The 23,433-nt window shown below is 45.0% G+C and overlaps 3 protein-coding genes across 3 annotated transcripts in view; 1 reads left to right on the top strand and 2 right to left on the bottom strand.

Moving 5' to 3' along the window:
* Nucleotides 1-2,755: 2,755 nt before the first annotated feature.
* On the bottom strand, nt 2,756-9,073 carry LOC143774223 (uncharacterized). Its single transcript, XM_077261643.1, has 5 exons — nt 9,040-9,073; nt 7,630-7,692; nt 6,280-6,327; nt 4,874-4,912; nt 2,756-3,164 (listed from the first exon to the last, which is right to left on the bottom strand). Exons 2-5 carry the CDS (start codon nt 7,681-7,683, stop codon nt 2,991-2,993), a joined length of 315 nt encoding a protein of 104 aa, XP_077117758.1. The 5' UTR covers nt 7,684-7,692; nt 9,040-9,073; the 3' UTR covers nt 2,756-2,990.
* Nucleotides 9,074-21,727: 12,654 nt separating this feature from the next.
* LOC143774074 (uncharacterized) overlaps nt 21,728-23,433 on the top strand; it is a 133,336-nt gene continuing 131,630 nt past the window's right edge. The window contains exons 1-2 of the mRNA XM_077261407.1: nt 21,728-22,089; nt 22,239-22,355. The gene's annotated coding sequence lies outside the window, so the exon portion shown is untranslated. The remainder of the gene's footprint in view (nt 22,090-22,238; nt 22,356-23,433) is intronic.
* Nucleotides 22,342-23,433, bottom strand: part of SPARCL1 (SPARC like 1) — a 29,688-nt gene continuing 28,596 nt past the window's right edge. The window contains exon 12 of the mRNA XM_077261526.1: nt 22,342-22,667. Within this exon, the coding sequence (XP_077117641.1) occupies nt 22,639-22,667 (29 nt within the window). The 3' untranslated portion in view covers nt 22,342-22,638. The remainder of the gene's footprint in view (nt 22,668-23,433) is intronic.

Genomic DNA, 23,433 nt, shown 5'->3' with positions numbered 1-23,433 from the left:
TGAGCTGCGGCGTGGGAGCGGCGGTGGCAGCTGCTCGAGGGGGGCCGGAAGAGAGAGCGGAGCTTGCGGCATCGGAGCTGAGGAAGCCTCCGGAGCTGAGACAGGCCTCGCAGAAGGCTGTAAAGCCAAACAGCTCCGTAACCATTCTAGTCCACCTTCATCCTCCGCCCTGAGGATCATTTGCTGCATCAGCTCATCCGTGAGGTAATACCTTCTGATCTTCAAAACTTGCTTGAAGTAACTGCGCTCAGCGCCCATGAACAGCTGTATTTATATCTCCAAATTCTTCCCGCTCAGTGCCTTTTCACCAATCAGGGATCATAAAAATTGCGGGAATAACACCTGAGAGAAAACCGGTTTAAACCAGAAAATAACCTGCTCGTGTAACCACACAGCTTACCAGGGAAATAAAATTAACCCTCTGTATGGTAATAACTCTGTAGAATCAAACCTAAGAATATCATGTTATCAAAGTGGCCGTGTTATCATGTGCCCCCCCTGAGATTTCACTAAGGGGAGGGCATTCAGTAACATACATGCCATAGAAAGTGACAACTCCAGCCCCTGGGAAGTAAAATTATTGCTTAGAAGTGGCGTTATAGCCTCTAAAGCAAAAACACAAAGTGGCGTGGAGGAAACTTGGGGATTAGAGCAGTGTACACAGTGCTAAAATGATTTGTGGATGCAACCTATAAAGACCCCCATAGAATAACATCTGCCTAAGCTGCTAATATAAATATTAAAAGACTGACAGTCACTTGCAAACAGAAAGAAAAGTGTGAATAAGTGCAAGCTAAGAGAGCCACTTCCATATCTAGCTAAGGCTACTTTCACACTAGCGTTTTTTACAATACGTCGCAATGCGTCGTTTTGTTGAAAAAACGCATCCTGCAAAAGTGCTTGCAGGATGTGTTTTTTCCCCATTGACTAACATTACCGACGCATTGCCACACGTCGCAACCGTCGTGCGACGGATGCGCCGTGTTGTGGCGGACCGTCGGCTGCAAAAAAATGTTACATGTAACGGTTTTTGCTGCCGACGGACCGCCATTTCCGACCGCGCATGCGCAGCTGTAACTCCACCCCCACCTCCATGCACCTCACAATGGGGCAGCGGATGCGTGGAAAAACAGCTGTGCCCACGTTGCGGGAAGTAAGCGGTTAATGTGCAGGTGGTACCCGGGGTGGAGGAGAGGAGACTCTCCTCCAGGCCCTGGGAACCATATTTGGGGTAAAAAAAAAGAATAAAAATAAAAAATCATGTTATACTCACCTCTCAGCGCTGCACGCGGCCGGCCGGTCAGAGTTGCTGTGCGAACAGGACCTGCGGTGACGTCGCGGTCACATGACCGTGATGACGCCGTGGCACATGACCATGACGTCACGAAGGTCCTTCTCGGCACAGCATCTTTGGAACCGGAGCGCCGCGTGCAGCGCCGAGGAGATCCGGACATCGGAGGGTGAGTATAACCAATTTTTATTATTTTTAACATTACTATTGATGCTGCATATTGCTGCATATGCAGCATCAATAGTATAGGAGTAATCCCGCAGCGGAAACCGCGGAACAAACCGCGATAAATCTGCAGGGATAACCGCAGCGGTTTTGCCCTGCAGATTTATCAATTCCGCTGCGGGAGAACCCGCAGAGGGACGCCGCAAAGTGTGAACGTGGCCTAACAGATTAAAGCTGCACTCTGTAACGCTATAGTGTATAAACATGGAATATATGAAATTGAATGATCACTCCATCCATCAGCCTATAGCGGCTTTAATCATAGCTTGATCCTACCTACCCATATAATTGTAGACTTTCAGCCCTGGAGAGGTATCATGTTATGTTAGGTTCCCAGCAAAGAAGGTCAACTTTTGGCTGTTTGGCACACATGAATAGTCCAATTTATGCTCTAAGTATCTTAATTTTTAACTTATTCTCTATAGCAGCAATTCCAATTTCATGTATGCAATGTTTGCATACTATAATGTTAGAGTGCAGCTTTAAGTTGTTTCTTAATCTGCTGGGGAAACTAAGGATTTAGTATATCCTATATCAAACTGCTGATTATTTTGCTCTCTAGAGAACAGCTCCCACACAGCACATGTATGGGGAAGTCAGGAGAGAGAGATGCATGTCAAAAAAAGTGTTTGGCTGACAGCTTTCTGGTGTGTATGGAGGGTGTCACAAGTTTACTACGACAGAGAGGATCCAGAAGACCGCAGTGTCTAGGTTCTCGTACTCCTGCACTGAATAGAAGCACTTCTCCCTCATATTAAATGGTGCCGGTTTCTTTCAACACTGAAGGGGTTAAACTGTTCTGCTGTGCAGTATGTGCCACTCCCCTCTACTATATATTCTTGTTTCTGGTAAACTGAATTGCCAGTGATAAGTCTTGTACTGCCTGGTGAAGGAATGAAGGATTCGTTGTTCAGTAGAGGTGTTTTTGGAGAGTTGTTCTGTGACTGTTGCTAGGTGTTTCGGCTGTGTGCAATACCCCGTCATCTCCTATTTAGCTTCCCTAACTTTTTTACCTGGTGTTGTCTGTGAGTGCATATTTGTAAAATTGCTATATTCTTTTATCCTTGTACGTCCTTCCTGGTTTGTCGGGTTTTTGTATAATACATACACTATTTCTCCACACTTCCCTGGGAGGGGGAGGTTACAGACCCGGGCTGATTCAGGAGTACAGCAAGGTACATGGCCCCATCATCTTCACCATCAGAAGTAACCTGGGGAGCAGGGATAGTTAGGGTGCCCTTAACAGAATCGTGACCAGGGGCTTATGAGACAGGAGTGGTATCGGACATCATAATTCCAGGTGGGACCTTCAGAATCTACTGTTTTCACTTCAGTTTCCCTGAAAATATATTGTGCTTTCAAAAAATTTGGACTAAAGCACAAAATGTAGTTCAGATATTTTTTATATTTTTTTTTTTACACAGTTTTCATGGCTAGACGTTGTTTCATTGTCTCACTATATGGAGCAAACAACTTATTGATCTCCTCTTGTAAAGTCATTGTTGTCTAGTGTAAAAAAGCTCGCTACAGTATTCATGGTAGCTTGCACCGTGGTATCCAATATAGCAGATGATCCTTGTGAAGTCTGGGCTGTTGTTTCTGGTATATACGAGGATGTGGTGATTGTACTCCGTGTTGGCTGTGTCTTCTATAAAAATACAAAGTAATTTGGTTTAAATATACACATCGTATGCAGGTATTTTCAGAATTCGATATCAATGATCTAAAGAACAGCTTCTCAACCTTTTCTTCTGCTGCCTGATGTTGCCTGAGCCTGACCAGAAAGACCAAGGCAACTCCCAAGGCCTCAACATTAGTGGTGTAAGATTATGCCAAAATGACAAATACTACTTAATTTAAATACTGTGTAACACTGTAACATTAACCCCTTAGGCTGCTTTCAGACTAGCGTCGTACGACGCACCCCGCAATGCGTCGTTTTGGAGAAAAATCGCATCCTGCAAAATTGCCTGGAGGATGCGTTTTTTCCCCATAGACTTACATTAGCGACGCATTGCGACGGATGCGTCGTGTTGTGGCGGACCGTCGGCACAAAAAAAGTTACATGTAACTTTTTTGTGCGTCGTGTCTGCCATTTCCGACCGCGCATGCGCGGCCGAAACTCCGCCCCCTCCTCCCCGGAACTCACAAAGGGCAGCGGATGCGTTGTAAAACTGCATCCGCTGCCCCCGTTGTTTTTTTTTTCACAGTATGCGTCGGCACATCGCATTGCGACGTGCGTTGTACGACGCTAGTGTGAAAGTAGCCTTATCATATTCCAGCTTCCTGAGTTTGATATTCAGACATCATCATCCTCTGACAGCAACGCAAAGAATGGAGCTCCATCTAAGTCTGTTAACTTATTAAAATGCAGCTTTCAACCTTTGACTGTGGCATTTGCAGTGCATCGGAAGGTGGGGGAGGGTGTCATTCTATGTGCCCATCACAGTACTCGTGATGCTAAAGACCCCCATGCCTGTTATGAAGGTACTCTGGCAAACAACAGATTTTGGATAGTGTTTATTGGACACCGATGTTTACTTTTGTATTGCTCTACATAACACAAGCGATTTGGGTCAAGTAGGATTGGATTGCTAGTTTCAAGTGATCTTAGGGGACAAGCGTCCAGTGAAAAGTAAAAAAGAAAGTCTTTAAAAAATATAAAGATCCAAATCACCTCCTTTTTCCCCCATTAAAAAAACGAACAAACACGTGGTATCATTACATCCATGTAAGTCTGATCTATCACAATATAAAATTAATTAACCCAATCGGTAAGAGACGTAATGAGGAAAACATAAACGTTAGAACAAAAACCATGTTTGGTATCACAGTAATCATACGGAGTTGTAGAATCAGTCTGCCAGGTCATTATTACTGTATAGTGAACATGGTAAATAAAAAAAAAAAAACAATGTTGTGCAGGAGTTCAAATCAGTGTAAAATGAGTGAATTATGTTGCTAAAACGCCACGTGTACTTGGCTATTTGGTCAGTATTTTACCTCAGTATTTGGTCAGTATTTTACCTCAGTATTTATAAGCCAAAACCAGGAGTGGGTGATAAATACAGAAGTGGTGCATATGTTTCTATTATACTTTTCCTCTAATTGTGCCACTCCTGGTTTTGACTTACACATACTGAGGTAAAATACTGACCAAACACTAAATGTGTGACCCCAGCCTAATAGTGATTTCTGGAGCTTAGAATCACTTCTATGAATACTAACTCGCCAACAACTAGAGGACGCCTCACAGTTTGAGAAGAACTGATCTAAATTGGCGCTTCCATTGTTACCTAGGGAAAAAATGTATAACAAATGTATGCATTGGTTTTTTAACTCCGGTGAAATACTTACACAGTTCTTCCAAATGAAGTAATGATATTTTGGATAATGCTGGAAAATACCAAATAGGTGACAATGTTAATCTGAACTTTCCATCTTCTGCATTGTATATTTTATTAAAAACATTCATACTTTTTCAAGTTCCCATTTTTCCTGAACTGTAACTGCCCCATGTTATTCTGAGTTTAGAGAGTACCTGCTGTTTCGGCTGATTTTCCAGAATACATTTAGTGTAGACTATTTCTGGCCATTGAATACATTTTGCCACCACTTCTCCCCTCTACAGACTCATTTCTGAACTAGTGGGTGGAGGTTAGCTGCCTTGCATTCCACTCTCAGCACACTGAGACTTGAGGGATTCCTGCTCTATGGCCGCCCAGATTCCAGCAATTTTTCTCAGGGGGCTGTTGGGGCTCTTCATGTATCTGGAGTGTCAAATGAGTGGTGTACGCCTCCGTGTGTTATGCCGGAATTCTTACTCCAGTCAGGCACCACAACTCGTCATGAATTATACAAGCTCTAGTGTCACGCCTCTACTGTGCCCCTTCCCAGCCCAGCTCTGTCCATTTCAGCTGAGCTGGGAGGAACTGCCATGGAAACGCCCAGAACATGCACATTTTTAAAGTCAGAATGTTCTGACTTTTCAAAGCTTTTATCAGGGCCGTAAGTACAGCCGGGGCACTGCCTCGGGGCCCCAACCACCCAAGGGGCCCCAAACTGATGGTAAAAAATAGTATTTTAATACTTTCCAAAGATATTCACTGAATATTTAACTTCTAAAACTTGCATCATAAATCTATTAAAGGTCTTGCGGAACGTGGTGAAGTCTGTGTGTTCTATACAACAATGCGCAGCAGGCTTCACCACGTTCCTCTAGTGATTGAAATGTTGAGGGGCCCCACTATGAAGTTTTGCCCCGGGGCTCCGAACTTTATAGTTACGGCACTGGCTTTTATGCCACTTTTTGGACATTAGGCCCTGATTCATCACAGCTTTATGTCTCTGTAGTATTCAGGCGTCACTACAAAGAAGGCATTGCATATTATTACTTAGCAGTGTAGCTGTAAATCCAGCACTGAGGAGAGATAAAATACTAGGCAGCTACCGTCTCTCTGTGTTGCTGCAACTCCCTCAAGCTCTTCCTACCTCATTATAGACTTTGATAAGCAACCTTAACCTGATCCTTCAGTAGTCTGGTGTACTCTCTTGTCTTAAATAAATTCTGCAGTTTTTCAGAGTGAATGATGAGTTCAGAAGGTAGGGGGTGAAGAAGTTATAGCTACAAGTGGACAAACAAGCATATTTGTCTGCCTATATACTGTATATCACAAAGTTTCTTCTATCTGCTTTTACTATTAATACAAATAATATGGAAAGGATAGTGAATAAAATGATAAAAGCAGGCCTGTAGAGCATACCTTCCTGTGGGGATCTTTAATTCCATGTTTTGGATAAAATTTTCCCTTCTAAAGTAAGAAAAAAATTGACAACAAATCATTCAAAAGTATTGGAAGCATGTTAGTATTTTTGTTTTCATGAATAATTTGAAGGCTAAATGCACTTTTGTATTTTTTTTTTTGCTGCTCCCATGCATCTAAAAGAGAATGAAACAACCCTTCTCGCTACAGCTCCTTAAGATCTGGGATTCCATTCGCGCAACAAAAATTTAAGACTGATTCTTGGGTTTAGACTGTGAGTGCAGCAGAATAGCAAATATAGTAGATGTAGATTGTTAGAAGATGTAGGCGAAAAATCCATAATGAAATCCTCATGAAATCCAAGTTATGTGAAAATATTCTAACAATGCTTTAATTATTTTGTATGCTTCATATTTAATGTTAGGTCTTTCAGGTAGTGTGACATATCTGTTAGGCTAGGGTCGCACTAGTGTGTTTTCCCTCATCCGTGAGATTTGAGGCAATTATGCTAATCACACTCTGATCAGAGTCTTATCAGAGTATGATCATAGTGTGATCTGATTTTATCGGATGAAAAGATGGGAAAACAATTTCTCCATCTTCATTATTCTGTGAGGCCATGGAAATCTGACAGATGTCTTCTGAGTGCAATCTGATGTTTTTTTTACGGACTCATTGACTTACATGGCCAAGTGCGATTTGAATATTGGATGCAAATTAAGCATGCTGCAATTTTTCCTCGGACTTGTAACCGGCCACATATATTAACATTGGTCCAAGTGCGATCCGATGTTTTGTAAGATCACAACTGAACCAAAAATACAGTCATCTGCTCTCTGCACCTGCCCTTACAGGTGGAAATGGAACATTTGAAAGTTTTGTTCAACAAATTATTGTAAAGCCTTTATTTTCTATTACATCTCCTACATTTTTATGTTATTTGACTGAAGATCAAATATTGATGTCCACATATATTAAAAAAAAGATCAAAATACTGCTCTAGTCATCCCCAGATACATTGATCAACTAATTTACAGAAACACCAAAATCTGTTTCCTAAGTTGAAGTCATGACGTCATAAGTAATGATGTGACCGATGCTGGAGTCACAATGGTTATGGCCATATACTGTGTATTCACCACTAGAGAATAAAGGCAGCTCATCTAAGAGCGAGGTCCATGTTGGTGGCATTGTGTACTCATTTTAAGGCTCCATAGTTGGTGCTGGTGCCTGGTACATTGCCTCATTGTTGATAGTAACCACTGCCCCCCATAATGCCATCATACTGCCTGGGTTTGGGGCTGATGGGTGTCAGCCACTTATCTGTTTGATTGCATAGATGCAACTTACTGGAAAACAATAAGCTGTCACCAATAACAGGGCAAAAACCAACAGACACTTCATCTTGAAAACCTGATAACAACAGAAAAAAAAACTATTAGTAATATTATTGCAGTCAGTCATCGAAAGTTAAAGGGAACCTGTCACCCTAAAATTTGCCTATAAGCTAAGGACACCGCCATCAGGGGCTTATCTACAACATTCTGTAATGCTGTAGATAAGCCCCCGATGTATCCTGAAAGAGAAGAAAAACAAGTTAGATTATACTCACCCAGGGGCATTCCTGCTGGGGTCCAATGGGTGTCGCGGTCCGGGTCCGATGGGTGTCGCGGTCCGGGTCAGACGCCTCTTATCTTCATAGAATGACGCCATCTTCTTACATATTTTTCGAGTACGCCAAAGACACTCGGTTGGCACCTAAGCATGCTCACTCATCACTAGTCATAATGAATCTTTAAGATTCTAAGTATCATACACTAGTCTTAAAGGGCTCACTGGAGTAAGATTTTCCCCCAATTTTTTTTTTAAATATTAAAAAAATATATAGAAGTTCAAATCACCTCCTTTTTGCCCCACTCAAAATAAAACAATAATAAAAAAAATACATATTTGCTATCGCCACGTTCAGAAACGCCCAATCTATCAAATTATAAAAAGAAATCATCCAATCGGTGAATGGTGTAACGATGAAAATCTAAAAACGCCAGAATTAAGGGTTTTTTTGGTTGCCGCAATATAAAATGCAATATTGGGCAAATCAAAACATCGTATCGTCCCCAAAATAGTATCAATAGAAAAGTAAACTGTGCAAAAAATCAACCCTAATCCTTCCCCAGATTCCAAAAAATGGAGACTCTACAGGTTTCGGAAAATGGCTCCATTTATTCTTTTTTTTTTTTTTTTTTTTTTTACAAAGTTTAGATTATTCTTCGCCACTTAAATAAATTTCACTTGGATTTTTTTCCCCATTTTTCAGTACATAATATTGTAAAATCAATAGCGTCGTTCAAAAATACACCTCATCCCGCAAAAACAAGCCTTCACAGAGCTGTATTGACAGAAAAAAAAAGCTATAGCTCTGCAAAGAAGGGGAGCAATAAACGAAAATGGCCCGGGGTTGAAGGGGTTAAATTTCCTATGTTGTGCGCACATAATAAATTATACAGCATTACATCAGATATATTGTGTGTAGTAATATTTTTACTATACTGCAACGCATCTGCATCCAGATAGATATGATATGATCTAGACATATGAGTGTAGGAGGAGTAAGTAGTCTTAATAAAATGTATTTTAAGAAATATGAGTTGTTTATTAGCCTTGCTTAAATATTAAATGTAGAAAAAGTGGCTATGAAAATCATCATGTACCACCACATGTCTGTAAGGCAAAGTATTTGTCTGGATCGTGAAGTCTTACCTGAGAGAGGCGGACGGTTGTTGGAGAGTGGCGATGACTAGGCACTACCTCTGCCTTATATATACCAATATGAAGAGAGCCTGACTCATCTGCCACAATGCAGATTATTGTCTCACTGATATTGGACAGTTCCTACCTAATCTGGGAATTTTGATGCGTCATTTATAGTTATCCTAAGTAACAAAACAGAGGATTGTTTTCAGAATACTGAACCAAACCAGAAGATCCCAGCTGTCTTTGCCAAGATTTGTGCAATCTTCGTTCTTGGTTTTTGTGGACAAGTTGTTCATTATAATTCATTTTATGTAGACTGTGATTCACCTCATACAAATCATAACTCAAGACCTACCTTACATAAATTTAAAGGGGTAGTGTGAGATATGTGAAGTTCTACACCCAGGCATCGGTAACGCTAAACCTCACTCGTCCTCCATTCTAGCGATGCGTCTTTTCTGGTCTCCACCGGTATAGTATTGTAGCCAACCATTGGCCTCAGCAGAGTCGGACCATATTAGTCTAAGCTTCACTTATATTCAATTTCACAAGAAAAATGTAATGAAGCGGCAGCTTAACGTCTGTCTAAGAACAGAAATCAAAGCTGTCATAGCTCAGAAAATATTACAATTTTCACTGTCTACTCTCAACACTGAAAAGGCACCACCCAAGAAGCAAAAGCTTTGGAATTATGGAAATCACTGGTTGAAAAGACATGTTAATGATATCCAAATGATGAGAAAAGGAAGCAAAATGTCTCGATTTATACTGGCTCGTGCATTCGCACCAAGTGCAGAAAAGCATGCACTTACACAGCTCGGCTGCTATCAGTGAGGTTATTAAGAGTTGTCTGAGGACTGTTCTGCCACGCTGAATGCACTTGCATATGCAAATCAGCAAGAACCACTGTTGGAAACTACCTTTGCAATCACTGACCAATGACGTTCCAGATCTGCTTGATCGGGGACAAGTCTGGAGAAGCTGCAGGCCATGGTAGCACGTGTAGGCCACATAGGCTGCTCACACTAGCAACACCAACAGACGGGTTGGCACCATGCTGAACTCCACTCTGAGTCCTGGCACACTTTCAAGAATGATCGGTTCCTTGGGTGAATAAGTATGTGCTCTTTGTCATCATATCTACTCTGGATAACATCTCCTCTGGAAACATGTATCACTTATAAAACTTGCTACTGCTGTTTGAAGACCCAGAGTTCTTAGTATCCTCTAAATTAAATTACATTTTCTTCCACTAATTTGTTCTTTTAACCTTAAAGAGAGGGCAACCCGGCTCATCAACACTAAGGACATAGCAAGAGCCTCCACCACAATTTCAAGTTGTACTAGTACTCGGCTGTGAGGAGTTACCATTTTGAGGGGGTTACAGCCCTGGTCTCAGAAATCTTTATTAATAATTATAATATACGGTAATTATAATTATATTTTGCTTGCTTTAGAGGAGAGATACTTATTGTGCCCAGTAGGTGGCAGCATCAGACTGTGCGATGCCTCCTGCTCCTAGGGCAGGCAGTATGAAGGCTTCTTTCACACTTCCGTTTTTACAATCTGCACAGGATCCGTCAAAATATTGAAAAGACGGATCCTGTGCAGATTGTAAAAAACGGGTGCACTGGGCCCGTTTTTCTGACGGACCCGTCGAGGCTATGTGCACCTGTTGTGTATGCGTCTACCCTGCAAAAACGCATACACAACACAAACCAGGTTAAAAATAATTAAAAAAAATTAAAAAATCGCAATATTCTCACCTACCGGCGTCCCGTGCAGCGTTACATTGCGAAATCTGGCTACATCAATAGTAAAAAAAAGAAAGAGAGCGAGCATGCTCAGTTTGAAAAGACGGGACCCGTCGCTGGATTCCTGCTTTTCACAGTCAGCGACGCATCCTTCGCCCATAGGCTTCCATTGTAGCCAGTGACGGGCAGTGCAGGATGCGTCGCTGACCGATTTTCTGATGTGCAGAAAAAACATTCCTCTGAACATTTTCTCTGCCCGACAGACCGTTTTTTTAAGCAGGATCCAGTGCACGACAGATGAAATGGATGGCCATCCGTCACAAGCCTTCGCTAATACAAGTCTATGAGAAAATGCAGGATCCTGCATTCTCAAAAATCGACATATCTCGACGGGAGCTGAAAGACGGAAGTGTGAAAGAGGCCTTAGGGGCCCACTCAGAAGCTTTGCCCCCCTGAACCAAAACCCTTGCTACGCCTCTGGATAGTATAATAGGGACCGACAGGTCTTCCACTACACCCAATCCAACAGATTGACACCCAACCAGGAGTGTTAACATTTCCAAAAATTAGTGGCAGACACCACCAAAGTGGCATCAATTTCACCACAGTATAGATAGTATAATAGGGACCAACAGGCCTTCCACTACACCCAATCCAGCAGATGGACACCCAACCAGAGTGCTTACATTTTAAAAATGTAACCTAAATGTAGCCTGACACCACCGAAGTGGAGTAACTGTCAAGAGAATAGAAATAGAATAATTGGGACCGAGACGTCTTCCACTACAGCTAACCCAGCAAATGTAGACCAACCAGAACTGTTCACATTTCCACAAATTTGTGTTAACATGAGCATCAGTAGCAGCCACAGCAGGCACAGAAGCCACACTAAAAATATCACAGCGTGCAGTTACGTGACATTAATGCATCACACTAAAAAATGCAATATCACCTAGTCTGTACAGTCTGCGATTGGGGTGCAAAAGTCCTTGGAGATCCATGACTTGTTCATCTTCATGAAAGTTCGGCGGTCAACACTTTCAGGCGACTGCCCGCTGCGCTTATCTGTCAGGACACCACCAGCAGTGCTGAAGACATGTTCTGAGAGAACGCTGGCTGCCGGCATGATAAAACCTCCAAGGCGTGTGAGGTGAGCTCAGGCCACTCATCCATTTTGCAAAACCAAAATGTGAAAGTTTCCAAACCCTCCTTGATGGTATTTATATACAGTTCTAGATACTCCTGCACTATCCTGTCCATTCATTCACCATGTGTAAGACTTGGACTCTGGTATGCTGGTGCCCAAGTTGGTCTAAAAAAAAGTGTCAAAGGACTCACAGAAATTGCTTCTTCAACTTACACCACTGCTGCTGCTAATGTTTGACGTTGACAAATTGATGTGCCGGAGGTTGGAAGTCTAGAGCTGCGATGCGAACTGTGTGCTTCACTGCTGTCTTGGGGAAAAGCTCTCTTAAGGTTGTGTAAAGCGTGTTTCGATACTCCAGCATTCATGGGTCCCTTTCCAGGGTGGGAATCATCTGGCAAAATTTGGTTTTATAATGTGGATCTAACAGAGTGGCAACCCAGTAGTCAGCATTACTCCTAATCATAACTCTACGGGGATCATATTGCAGATAGTGCAGCAAAAAGGCACTCATATGCTGGTGTCTGGGTAACAATGAGGCTAATTTCCTCCTTCCCCTCCTGCCAACCATGAACAACTGAGAGGGGAGGATTATCCTCTTCATCTGACAGTTGCTCACCCATCACCTCTTCCTCCTCCATTTGTTCCTCGGATCTTGCACCTTCAATAACAGTTTGTCTGCTTTCACCAGCCCCCCAAGATCGCTGTAATCCAGACCTCCCTTGGCACCCACCAGTGTGACGACAGTCTTGAACTTAAAGACAATATTATCCCTTCCGCATCCTCCTCTGCTTCCTCCTCTTCTTGTGAGACCACCATCTCCTCCCGCAGGCTATTCAATGTCTGCTCCAGCATAAAGATGACCGGAATAATGATGCTGATGATGGCGTCGTCAGCGCTAATGATCTTAGTAGCCATTTCTAAACTGTGCAGAGATCCTTAATCTGTGCCCACTCTGTAAACGTGATGTGCGCCACGTCCATACTGCGTTTGCCCAGGCTATACGACATGACATACTGAATGAGGACTCGTTGCTGCAGCCACAGTCGCTGCAACATGTGCAGAGTGGAATTGCAGCGTCTGGTCGTTGCAGTAACGTCGCTCTTCCGCCAGGGGGAGTGATGGTACGTCTGATTGTACTAAAAGAGTTCACCTTGCCAGGTATCACAGTCACACATTACACTTCACACTCCGGCCGCCAGGGGGAGCCAAAAGGTCCTATCTACTAAGCCACTCCTCACACAGGGGTAAAACTGGGGGTTGGATAGAAAGTTAAAAAGAAAGCGGTCTGGGAGAGTTCGGGAGAGGACCTGTCAGGGATGGGATCCTGACAGCGGCCTAGCACAGGACAGATCATTACGGAGCCGTGCCTGTACCTCATAGCGGCAGTCTCCTAAGAAAGGACACGAAGCGAAGTATATTGTGGAGAAGTGAGAAACGAGATCACAGCACAAAGGCGATAGAACCAGAAGGAGTCGTGCCCCAAGATCGGCAACATCCTTCTGAGGCGCGTAGCCGGTGGCCGGAGCACCGAGGAAGTAATAGGCTCTACGCATTACTTTGAACTACGGCAGGGCAGTTAACTCTAGGTTGGCTGTCTCACCTTTTCACCTAATGAAGACAACGGAGGCAATTGTGGGAGAGGGGCGCCTCTAGGGTCCCTATAAAATAACTCCAGGCCTACCCCGTCATACGGGTGCGTCCTATCCATATCATTTGGGGGACGGAGAGAGAGAGAGAACAGAAACATACACGACAGTTGTGAGGACTATCCCGTGGTGCTCAGCAGGGAGGTACTACAACACACAGGCGCTGGTAGGAAGGCCACTGATCTCCACCTGCAAAGGGAACTCTGGATGTGCCTTCGGACTGGCCGGTCTCAGCCAGCCCTGCTAGCAGTGCTCTGGATTGCGGATGCCGAAGCCTTCAGTAAAAAGGTAAAGAGATTGCAACCCTGTGTCCTCGTTAGTTACGGCGACCTACACCGTCACCTACATCTTTAATTGGGCGCCCCTTAGCAAGGCCACGGACCGGGTCAGGCCACGGTGACATCCCCAGAACAGAGAGACCCGGTACCAAGTACCCCGCTGCCCTGCGTTTGGGGGCCGCTCCAACTTGGCATCACGAACAGGATCTACTTAAGCCTGAAAATCAGGTCATGTGTGCCTTGGAACTGTGACTGAATTGTGCTTGAATCGTGATTTATTGCAAAGACTGTGTATTGCTATTTGCCGCCAAAATCCACCATAGCTTTGTGGGCGGAGCCGGCCGAAAAGAGCGCGAGGCAAGAAGGCGCGGTGAGGTGCCGATTCTGGAAGAGGAACCCCACTTCCACCAGGTTAGGAGAGGGGAGGAGCGGCCATGTCTGATCCGGGAGGAGAGGTGGCGTCGGTCGCAGCCGCAGACTCAGAGACACCTCCGGGCCTTGCAGTAGGCGCAGCCGCGGGCCTTGTACCACCGTCGGGTCCCGCAGAGCTTGCAGCCCCCATCAGCCAGCCGAATACTGCCACGGCTATGGCGGCCATAATGCCCTTCTCCATGCCATACCTACCTGGAGCAGCCTGGCTCCCGTGATACTCTGGAGAATCACATACATTAACTGACTTTAAAGAAGGGATCTGCAGCCTGCTTGAGTTTTAGCCCCTGACAGAAGCTCAGAAAGTTCATATGATAACAGGCCAACTCTTTGGAGCGGCTCTGAGGGAAGTGAAGTCCTGGCCCGCTGTGGATAAGAGAACTGCGCAACAGGTCTTCGCAAAGCTTAAAGCCACCTTTGACACCCGCACCGCTACGGAAATTAAATTGACGTTCTATGGGTGCAAGCAGAGGCCGTAGGATAGCTTACGGGACTATGCCCTTAATCTCCAGGAGGCGTTGCGGGCCATCAAGCAGAATGACCCAAACAGCATGCAAGATGAGGATAAACTCCTAAAGGAGCGGTTCATTGAGGGGCTCCTGTGCAGTCACCAAAGGGCCCAACTGCACTTCCTGGCCATGCAGAATCCAGACCTGACTTTCGCGCAATTTAAAGATAAAGCCATCCAGGTGCTACAGGAGCGACAGCCCAGCCGTGCAGTACTTCCTAGGTGTCAAGCTCTCACGTACCACCAGGAGGTGGCGCCAGATGCTCCAGTTGCCGCTGAGGCCGATGCCCAGATCCTGGAAGACGATTCCCCTGCAGGACTACGCCTCCAGATGCAGGATCTGACCAAGAGCGTTGCTGCCCTAGCTCGGACCGTATAGTCCCTACAGGAGGCTCCCAAGGAGAAGATCCAGCTGGCTTCCAGACTTGAGGATGTCCCCTGGCAGCGACAGAGGAGGATTCCGCCGACCAGAGGCAGAGACGACGATCGCTTTCATCGGGACGGACGACCTACCTGCCGCCGCTGCCACCAGGTGGGCCATCTTGCAAGGTACTGTCATTTAAACGAGCAACCACTGGGGCAGAGGGCCAACCCCCAGGAGTAGGATGACCAGGCCCGCAAAATTGGAGAGCCAAATACATTGGAGGGCGACCAGTTCTTCCCATCGTGATCGACGGTATCCCCATGAACGCTTTGCTGGACACCGGTTCTCAGGTGACGACTATGCCTTACATTCTTTATAAACGTTATTGGGAGGACACCGATATTACTCGTGGCCCTGATGATGATTTCACCATAATAGCCAGTAATGATCAGCCATTGCCACAAGTGGGGTACAAAGAGGTCACCATTAAAGTGGGGCGGGTAGAATTGGAGGCCCAAGGGATTGTAACCCCATGATGACCATTGGTACTAATGTCATAGAAAATTGTCTTGCAGAGGTTATTGTCTTGTTACAGCAGGTAGCGGAGACAGCTGGTTACAGTGAACAACGTGCCCTGCAGAAAGAAATCAGAGCTCTGATGCAGAGACAACAGGTAGAGCTGACTGGTGGTGAAATTGGCCGTGTCACAGTGAGTGATTCGAACCCCATTGCGATACCCCCCAGGAGTGAAATGCTAATATGGTGTCGGGCAGCAATAGGCCTCAGGGGCCAGGACTACTAAGGCCATGGTAGAGCCTGTATATTCAGATAATAGGCCTACCCTCCTGACAGCCAGAGGGGTGGTTGAAGTCCACAAGGGGAGGGTGTCAGTACGTGTTCTTAACTGTGGGGAAGAGGAAGTCCATCTAACCAAGTATGCTATACTTGCCAAACTGTTTACTGTTGATAATAGTGTGATACAGGCACCAGGACCCTTGGTCCCGTCCAATCCGACGGAGAACAACGGCTCCGCAGGGCAACCGAGAGATTGGTGTCAGGAATTGCACGTGGGCACTGACTCCACCCCATCACACCAGAAACAGGGGGCCTACAGAGTGGTTCATAAGTATGAGTGGGTATTCAGCAAGCACCCCCTAGATTTTGGGCAGGTAAAAGGGATTCGACATCTTATCCCCACAGGAGATCATCCACCCATAAAGGAGAGATACCGTCCTGTACCCCCAGCTCATTATCAGTGTGCCAAAGACATGTTGCGAGAGATGAAGGAGGCTGGGGTAGTGAGAGACAGTTGTAGCCCCTGGGCAGCTCCATTAGTCCTCGTCAGGAAAATGGATGGCACAATGAGGATGTGTGTTGATTATAGGCAGCTAAATCGCATTACACATAAGGATGCATACCCACTGCCCAGGATAGAGGAGTCCTTGGCTGCTTTAAAATCTGCTAACTGCTTCTCTACCTTGGATCTCACCAGTGGGTACTGGCAGGTTCCCGTGGCAGAGGCGGACAAGGAAAAGACGGCCTTCATGATGCCGATGGGTCTCTGCGAATTCAACTACATGCCCTTCGGATTGTGCAAAGCCCCGGGAACGTTCCAGAGGATGATGGAGTGCTGTCTGGGGCACAAGAACTTTGAAACCGTGTTGCTATACCTGGATGACATCATCGTCTTCTCCCAGACTTAGGAGGACCATCTGAAGCACCTGGCCGAGGTGTTCGAAGCCCTGTCCAACTTTGGCCTAAAGGTAAAACCGTCCAAATGCCATCTGCTAAATCCCAAGGTGCAGTACCTGGGCCATGTAGTGAGTGCCGAAGGGGTGGCCCCAGACCCTGACAAGGTCACTGTGATCAAAGACTGGCCGAAGCCCGGCAACCTCCATGAAGTCCGAGTCCGGCAATTCCTCGGGTTGGTAGGCTACTACAGGAGGTTTATCAAGGACTTCACCAAGAAGGCCGCGCCATTGCAAGACCTGTTGGTGGGCCAATCCAAGAAAACCAAGGGTAAGAATACCCCATTTGATTGGAACGATGGACTGGAGGGATCTTTCACTTGTTTAAAGTTGGCGCTGATGGGAGAAGAGGTACCCTGAATATGACCAACCGTTTGTGCTGTATACGGATGCCAGCAACGTGGGACTTAGTAGCCGTGTTGTCCCAGGTCCAGAAAGGCAAAGAGAGAGTAATCGCTTACGCCAGCAGGAAACTTCGCCCCACTGAAAGGAACCCTGACAACTACAGTTCCTTTAAGCTGGAATTCCTCGCCATCGTTTGGGCAGTGACAGAGAGGTTCAAGCACTACCTGGCCTCAGCAAAATTCACCGTCTTCACGTATAATAATAATCTCACACATTTGGACACAGCAAAACTTGGCGCCTTAAAATAGCGATGGATGGCCCGGTTGTCCAATTACGACTTCACCATCAAGTACCGGGCAGGGCTCAAGAATACAAATGCCGATGCATTGTCCCGGATGCCCAACTTGCCAGAAATGGGAGAAGACCTGGAGGCACTTGAAGAGGTAGAGCTGCCTGCTTTCCATCGCCCCAAGGCCACCCAGTGTTCCCATCATGTGGAGAACAGGCGCAAGAACAAGCAGGATGCCACACTGAATCCCCTGCCCCACTACAGATGGGCAGAGACCCAGGATGGTGACCCCGCGGTCCGTCGGGTGAAAGAGCTCCTGAAGCAGGCAGGTTTGCATCCCGGCCCAGATGATCCACAAGAGACACAACAGCTGTGGAAGGGGACAGCAAACTGTTTATTCACGATGGTAAGCTGTGCCGAAGAAGCATCGACCCACGCACTCATGAATTGGTATGGCAGATAGTGGTCCCAAGGCAAGATGTGCCAATGGTTCTGGGAGCGTACCACGATGGGGCAGGACACTTCGGATGGAGGAAGTTGGAGAGACTACTCCGTTGGAGGTTCTACTGGATTGGCATGAAGAAAATCATCAAAAAGTGGTGTCGAGAGTGTGGCCCATGTAGCCTACGCAGGAAGGACCGTGACAGCCAACGGGCTCCCTTACAGCCTATCATCACCAAATGGCCGCTCGAACTGGTCGCACTAGATCATGTGAAGCTAACACCTAGCCGGTCAGGCTATGTCTACGCTCTTACCATCGTGGACCACTACTCTAGATTCCTGGTAGTTGTGCCTGTCAAAGATCTGACGGCCAGGACGGCCGCCAAAACCTTCCAGCAGTACTTCTGTAGACCACATGGGTACCCGGAGAAGGTACTGACTGATCAAGGGCCAGCATTTGAAGCGGAGGTGTTCCAAGAGTTCTGCAATCTGTACGGGTGTAAGAAGTTCAGAACCACACCGTACCATCCACAAACCAACGGGATGTGTGAGAAGATGAACCAAGTGGTAATCGACTTACTGAAGACCTATCTCAGTGAATTCCACCAACTGCACTCCAGCGTACCTGATGCGAGGAAGATCTAGCAAGTTACCTGTTGATCTAGATATGGGGGTCCTAACCCCCGAAGATACCTTGCCAGATCCAGATTGGGATACAGAAAGGCAGCAAAGGTACCTCCAAATACAGGAATGCGTGGAAAGAAGTTTAACCCAAGCCAGACAAAAACAAGAAAGGGACTACAACCAGCATGCTCCTGCGATTCCCTTGTCACCCGGTGAGCAAGTACTCAAATGAAAGAGGAGATTACACAAGCTTGACGACCAATGGGAAGCGGAACCGTATACCATCCTGCCATCCGATTTTGACAATACGAAGGTCTGTCTCATCAGCAAACATGGGGGAGAAACCTCAACAGCAATATCTGGAGACCACCTTAAAATATGCCCTGATAAGTTGAGAGAGAGGGAAACAGATCCAGGAACCTCTCCACCTGTAGAAGAGGAGAAGATGATACACACTGTTCTTGGCAATTTTCCCCAGTCTTGGACTCAAATAAACCAAGCCATTGTGGTACCTGTTTTAACGTTTCGTCAGCTGAAACCGCCAGAACCAAATGTAATGCCAGATCATCCGGAACCGCAATCACAGCAGACCCCACCAGAGGATGCCATGCCAACAGTTGAACCGGCAAGTCCTCCCTCTGCTATCGGTGAATCTGCCATGCCCACAATTAGTAGCAGTAGCCCTGAGAGCTCCAGCATACCAGTGCTACCCAGACTCACTAGAAGTGTAGCTAGAAGACAGTGCACTACACCAGCGATAGCAAGCGCAGCGGGCCCTGTTAGGTCAATAGCAACCCCTGCACTGCGGAGGTCTACACGTAGCACTAAGAATCAAACCCCAATTCGCTACAAAACTTGGAAATATTAACGATAGCTGCTATTTGGTTAAAAATGTTTGTGTATATATCTTTGTTACAGATTTAAAATTGACAATGGAGTAATGGACAGTGAATTGCTCCAAAGCTTTCAAAAGGGATCCCTTTGTTTACCCGGGATCCCTGCTGTTTCAAGTTTGCACCCACTGAACTGGGAGTCATGAACTGTGCATGACCAAAACTTTCGCAACGTTCAAGTGTCCTCACCTCCCATAAAGGGAAGCACTGTTATATTTACTTGTTCATAGCATTTACTTGTTCATAGCATTTCAAAAATTTTGTATGTCTTTTACTAACATGTATTGTTGTTCTTCTTTTCCCAGTCCGGGAGTACTGGATTTAACGGGGGGAGTGCAGCGCCCCAGAGTCTGGTCATTGCAGTAACGTCGCTCTTCCGCCAGGGGGAGTGATGGTACATCTGATTGTACTAAAAGAGTTCACCTTGCCAGGTATCACAGTCACACATTACACTTCACACTCCGGCCGCCAGGGGGAGCCAAAAGGTCCTATCTACTAGGCCACTCCTCACACAGGGGTAAAACTGGGGGTTGGATAGAAAGTTAAAAAGAAAGCGGTCTGGGAGAGTTCGGGAGAGGACCTGTCAGGGGTGGGATCCTGACAGCGGCCTAGCACAGGACAGTTCGTTACGGAGCCGTGCCTGTACCTCATAGCGGCAGTCTCCTAAGAAAGGACACGAAGCGAAGTATATTGTGGAGAAGTGAGAAACGAGATCACAGCACAAAGGCGATAGAACCAGAAGGAGTCATGCCCCAAGATCGGCAACATCCTTCTGAGGTGCGTAGCCGGTGGCCGGAGCACCGAGGAAGTAATAGGCTCTACGCATTACTTTGAACTACGGCAGGGCAGTTAACTCTAGGTTGGCTGTCTCACCTTTTCACCTAATGAAGACAACGGAGGCAATTGTGGGAGAGGGGCGCCTCTAGGGTCCCTATAAAATAACTCCAGGCCTACCCCGTCATACGGGTGTGTCCTATCCATATCATCTGGGGGACGGAGAGAGAGAGAACAGAAACATACATGACAGTTGTGAGGACTATCCCGTGGTGCTCAGCAGGGAGGTACTACAACACACAGGCGCTGGTAGGAAGGCCACTGATTTCCACCTGCAAAGGGAACTCTGGATGTGCCTTCGGACCGGCCGGTCTCAGCCAGCCCTGTTAACAGTGCTCTGGATTGCGGATGCCGAAGCCTTCAGTAAAAAGGTAAAGAGACTGCAACCCTGTGTCCTCGTTATTTACTGCAACCTACACCATCACCTACATCTTTAATTGGGCGCCCCTTAGCAAGGCCACGGACCGGGTCAGGCCACCGTGACATCCCCAGAACCGAGAGACCCGGTACCGAGTACCCCGGTGCCCTGCAATTGGGGGCCGCTCCAACATTATACCGTGTTGACACATCACATATCAACCTGATAACTGGCATGGAGAAAGACCTCTGTATCGATGCAAGTCGATGACCAGAGAGGTGCGAATGGTGGAAATGAGCAGACAGCTTACCTGCTTTCTGGAGCAGCTCACCCAGGCCAGGATAGTGGCGGAGAAAACGCTGTACCACCAGGTTGAGGACGTGAGCCATGCAAGCGGAAACAAAAATTCCAAGTGCGTTGAAATTGCAAAAAAGTGCAATTACACAATAGTTTAGTTTTTTTTATTTACCATGTTCACTTTATGGTTAAAACTGACCTGTCAATATGATTCTCCAGGTCAGTATGAATATGTAAATATCAAACGTATTATTTTACTGTGCACGCTGTGAGGATTCACAAGTCTGCAGTCACATAGATTGACTGCAGACTTGAAGCCCGGACAACTCCTTTAAAACTTTGGCACTTTTTTTGTATGATCATTGATAACCAAAATATACTGTAAGACTGTTTCCAAAAATCTTGTAGTTCTTCAGGAGAGAATGAAAAGCTTAAGATACTTGATAATGAAGGAAAATGTGTATTTCAATAATCTGCATCAATATCCTAAACCTACATTAAGATGTCATTTTCACCCAAAGAATATAATAATCAAATATATATTAATGGATTGATATCCCAACACAATTTTATTCATTATTAATATGAAATTTGGCATCAAAGACATACATTATGTTAATAAATAAACAATTCCTAATGAATATCAGTAACATACTGTATTTAAGGATAACATTTCTACAGACTATTGCTTGGGGTTTAATTAAAAATAAATATATAATGAAAATACTTTCTTGCTTGCTGTAATTTGTGTCTATTTCTTGTGACTATAATTCTGTCTTGGTTATGTGATGGGCACGTAGGTGCAAGGCTCGTTACCAGAGCTCTGAAATGTACCATAGTTATATGTAGCCATGCACCTGCTGTCCATCACATGACCTGGACACATTTCTATGCAATGAAAGTTAACAATGAACGTTCCCATTAAGTAACTGAAGTTGTATAGAGAAAGGGAAGAATGGGGTCTTTTTTCTCTCTCGACATTTTCTCCCTGGTTCTCAGGACGAGTTCTCCATTTAAAAGCAGCTTTATCTGTCCTACTGATCATTAGGCGTATTAGAGACAGTCTGAGTCATTTGTCAGGTGAAAAAACAAGACAGCAAGGTAAACTGTGCACGATATTTCAAGAAAAAAATATGTACAGAAAATTTGCTTAGAAAAGTTGATTATTTTTAACAAAAATGGTAGAAGTAGAAATTGTCCTGAGAACAAATTGGAGAAAAAAGCTTCAGTCCTTCCTGTCTCCAATACAGTTTCCTAATTCACCGGACCTCAATCGAAGAACCAGAAGGGATCAGCAACAGCAGCCTCCCCAAAAATATCCCTGCAAGCCTTTACAAGTGTTGCGCCTCTCTGCACAACTAGATCAGGTGAGTACATGAGCACAAATACCAAATCTGTAATCTGTGACCAAGCCAGGAAGAGTTTCTCTTCTCTTATACTCTACAATAGATGAATGCAAGCACAGATCCGAAATACCACAAAATTAGATACCGAGAGTATACTAGAAATTGGATAATTTTTTCTTATAGAAAAAATAACCTCTGTTTGCTCAATTTGGAATACCCCTTTAATTGCTACTTGCATGAAATTGCATTTATGTCAGAAATCTATTGTCCATCGTGAAGAATCTTCAGCGTTTTCAGTAAAGGTTCAGAACAGCAAGTCTTCATTAATGTCGCCTGCAAATTGAGAGGATATTTTTTTCAAACATGCCCATTGAAAAATTTCTAATAGACTAGTATACATTTGCAGCAAAGCAACAAAGTGATTTAATGTGACGTGATCATTTTCTTACATACAGTGGCATGTAAAAGGTTGGGCATCTCTGGTCAAAATTACTGTTATTGTGAACAGTAACAGCAAGTTGAAGATGAAATCATCTCTAAAAGGGATAACGTTAAATATGACACATTTCCTCCCTTATATATTTTCATCTTTTACATTTTAAAAATTACAAAAAGGAAAAAAAAGATGCAAAAGTTTGGGCACCCTGCATAATTAGCAATTAGTAGCATTCCCTTTTAAAAGTATCACAGCTTATAAACGCTTTTTGTAACCAGACAAGAGTCTTTCAATTCTTGTTTGAAGGATTTTCATCCATTCTTCCTTGGAAAATTATTCCAGTTCTGTGAGATTCCTGGGTCGTCTTGCATGCACTGCTATTTTGAGGTCTAACCACAGATTTATAATGATGGTCAGATCAGGGGACTGTGAGGGCCAATGGAAAACCATCAGCTTGCGCATTTTGAGGTAGTCTATTGTGGATTTTCACTTGTGTTAATGATCATTATCCATTTGTAGAATCCATCCTCTTTTTCACTTCAGCTTCTTTACAAATGGTGTTATGTGAGCATCAATAACACTGGTCAACAGCATTTTTGGTGCCAAAGATATTTCATCGAATTTAGGGTATTTTTGGGGTGCTGATTCTGAATATGTCATCAG

The sequence above is a fragment of the Ranitomeya variabilis genome, chromosome 1 (assembly GCF_051348905.1).
Source record: "Ranitomeya variabilis isolate aRanVar5 chromosome 1, aRanVar5.hap1, whole genome shotgun sequence".
Taxonomy (NCBI): Eukaryota; Metazoa; Chordata; class Amphibia; order Anura; family Dendrobatidae; genus Ranitomeya; species Ranitomeya variabilis.
The sequence above is the reverse complement of the archived record's forward strand: the minus strand, read 5'-3'. Positions and strand labels throughout refer to the sequence as shown.

Excerpts from the sequence above, each read along its gene's own strand:
- LOC143774223 (XM_077261643.1), bottom strand. The coding sequence starts at position 7,683 with ATGAAGTGTCTGTTGGTTTTTGCCCTGTTATTGGTGACAGCTTATTGT. Across the intron at positions 6,328-7,629 it reads TGACAGCTTATTGTTTTCCA|AAGGGAAAATTTTATCCAAA; the intron begins GTAAGTTGCATC and ends TTCTTACTTTAG. Across the intron at positions 4,913-6,279 it reads TTAAAGATCCCCACAGGAAG|CATTATCCAAAATATCATTA; the intron begins GTATGCTCTACA and ends GGTATTTTCCAG.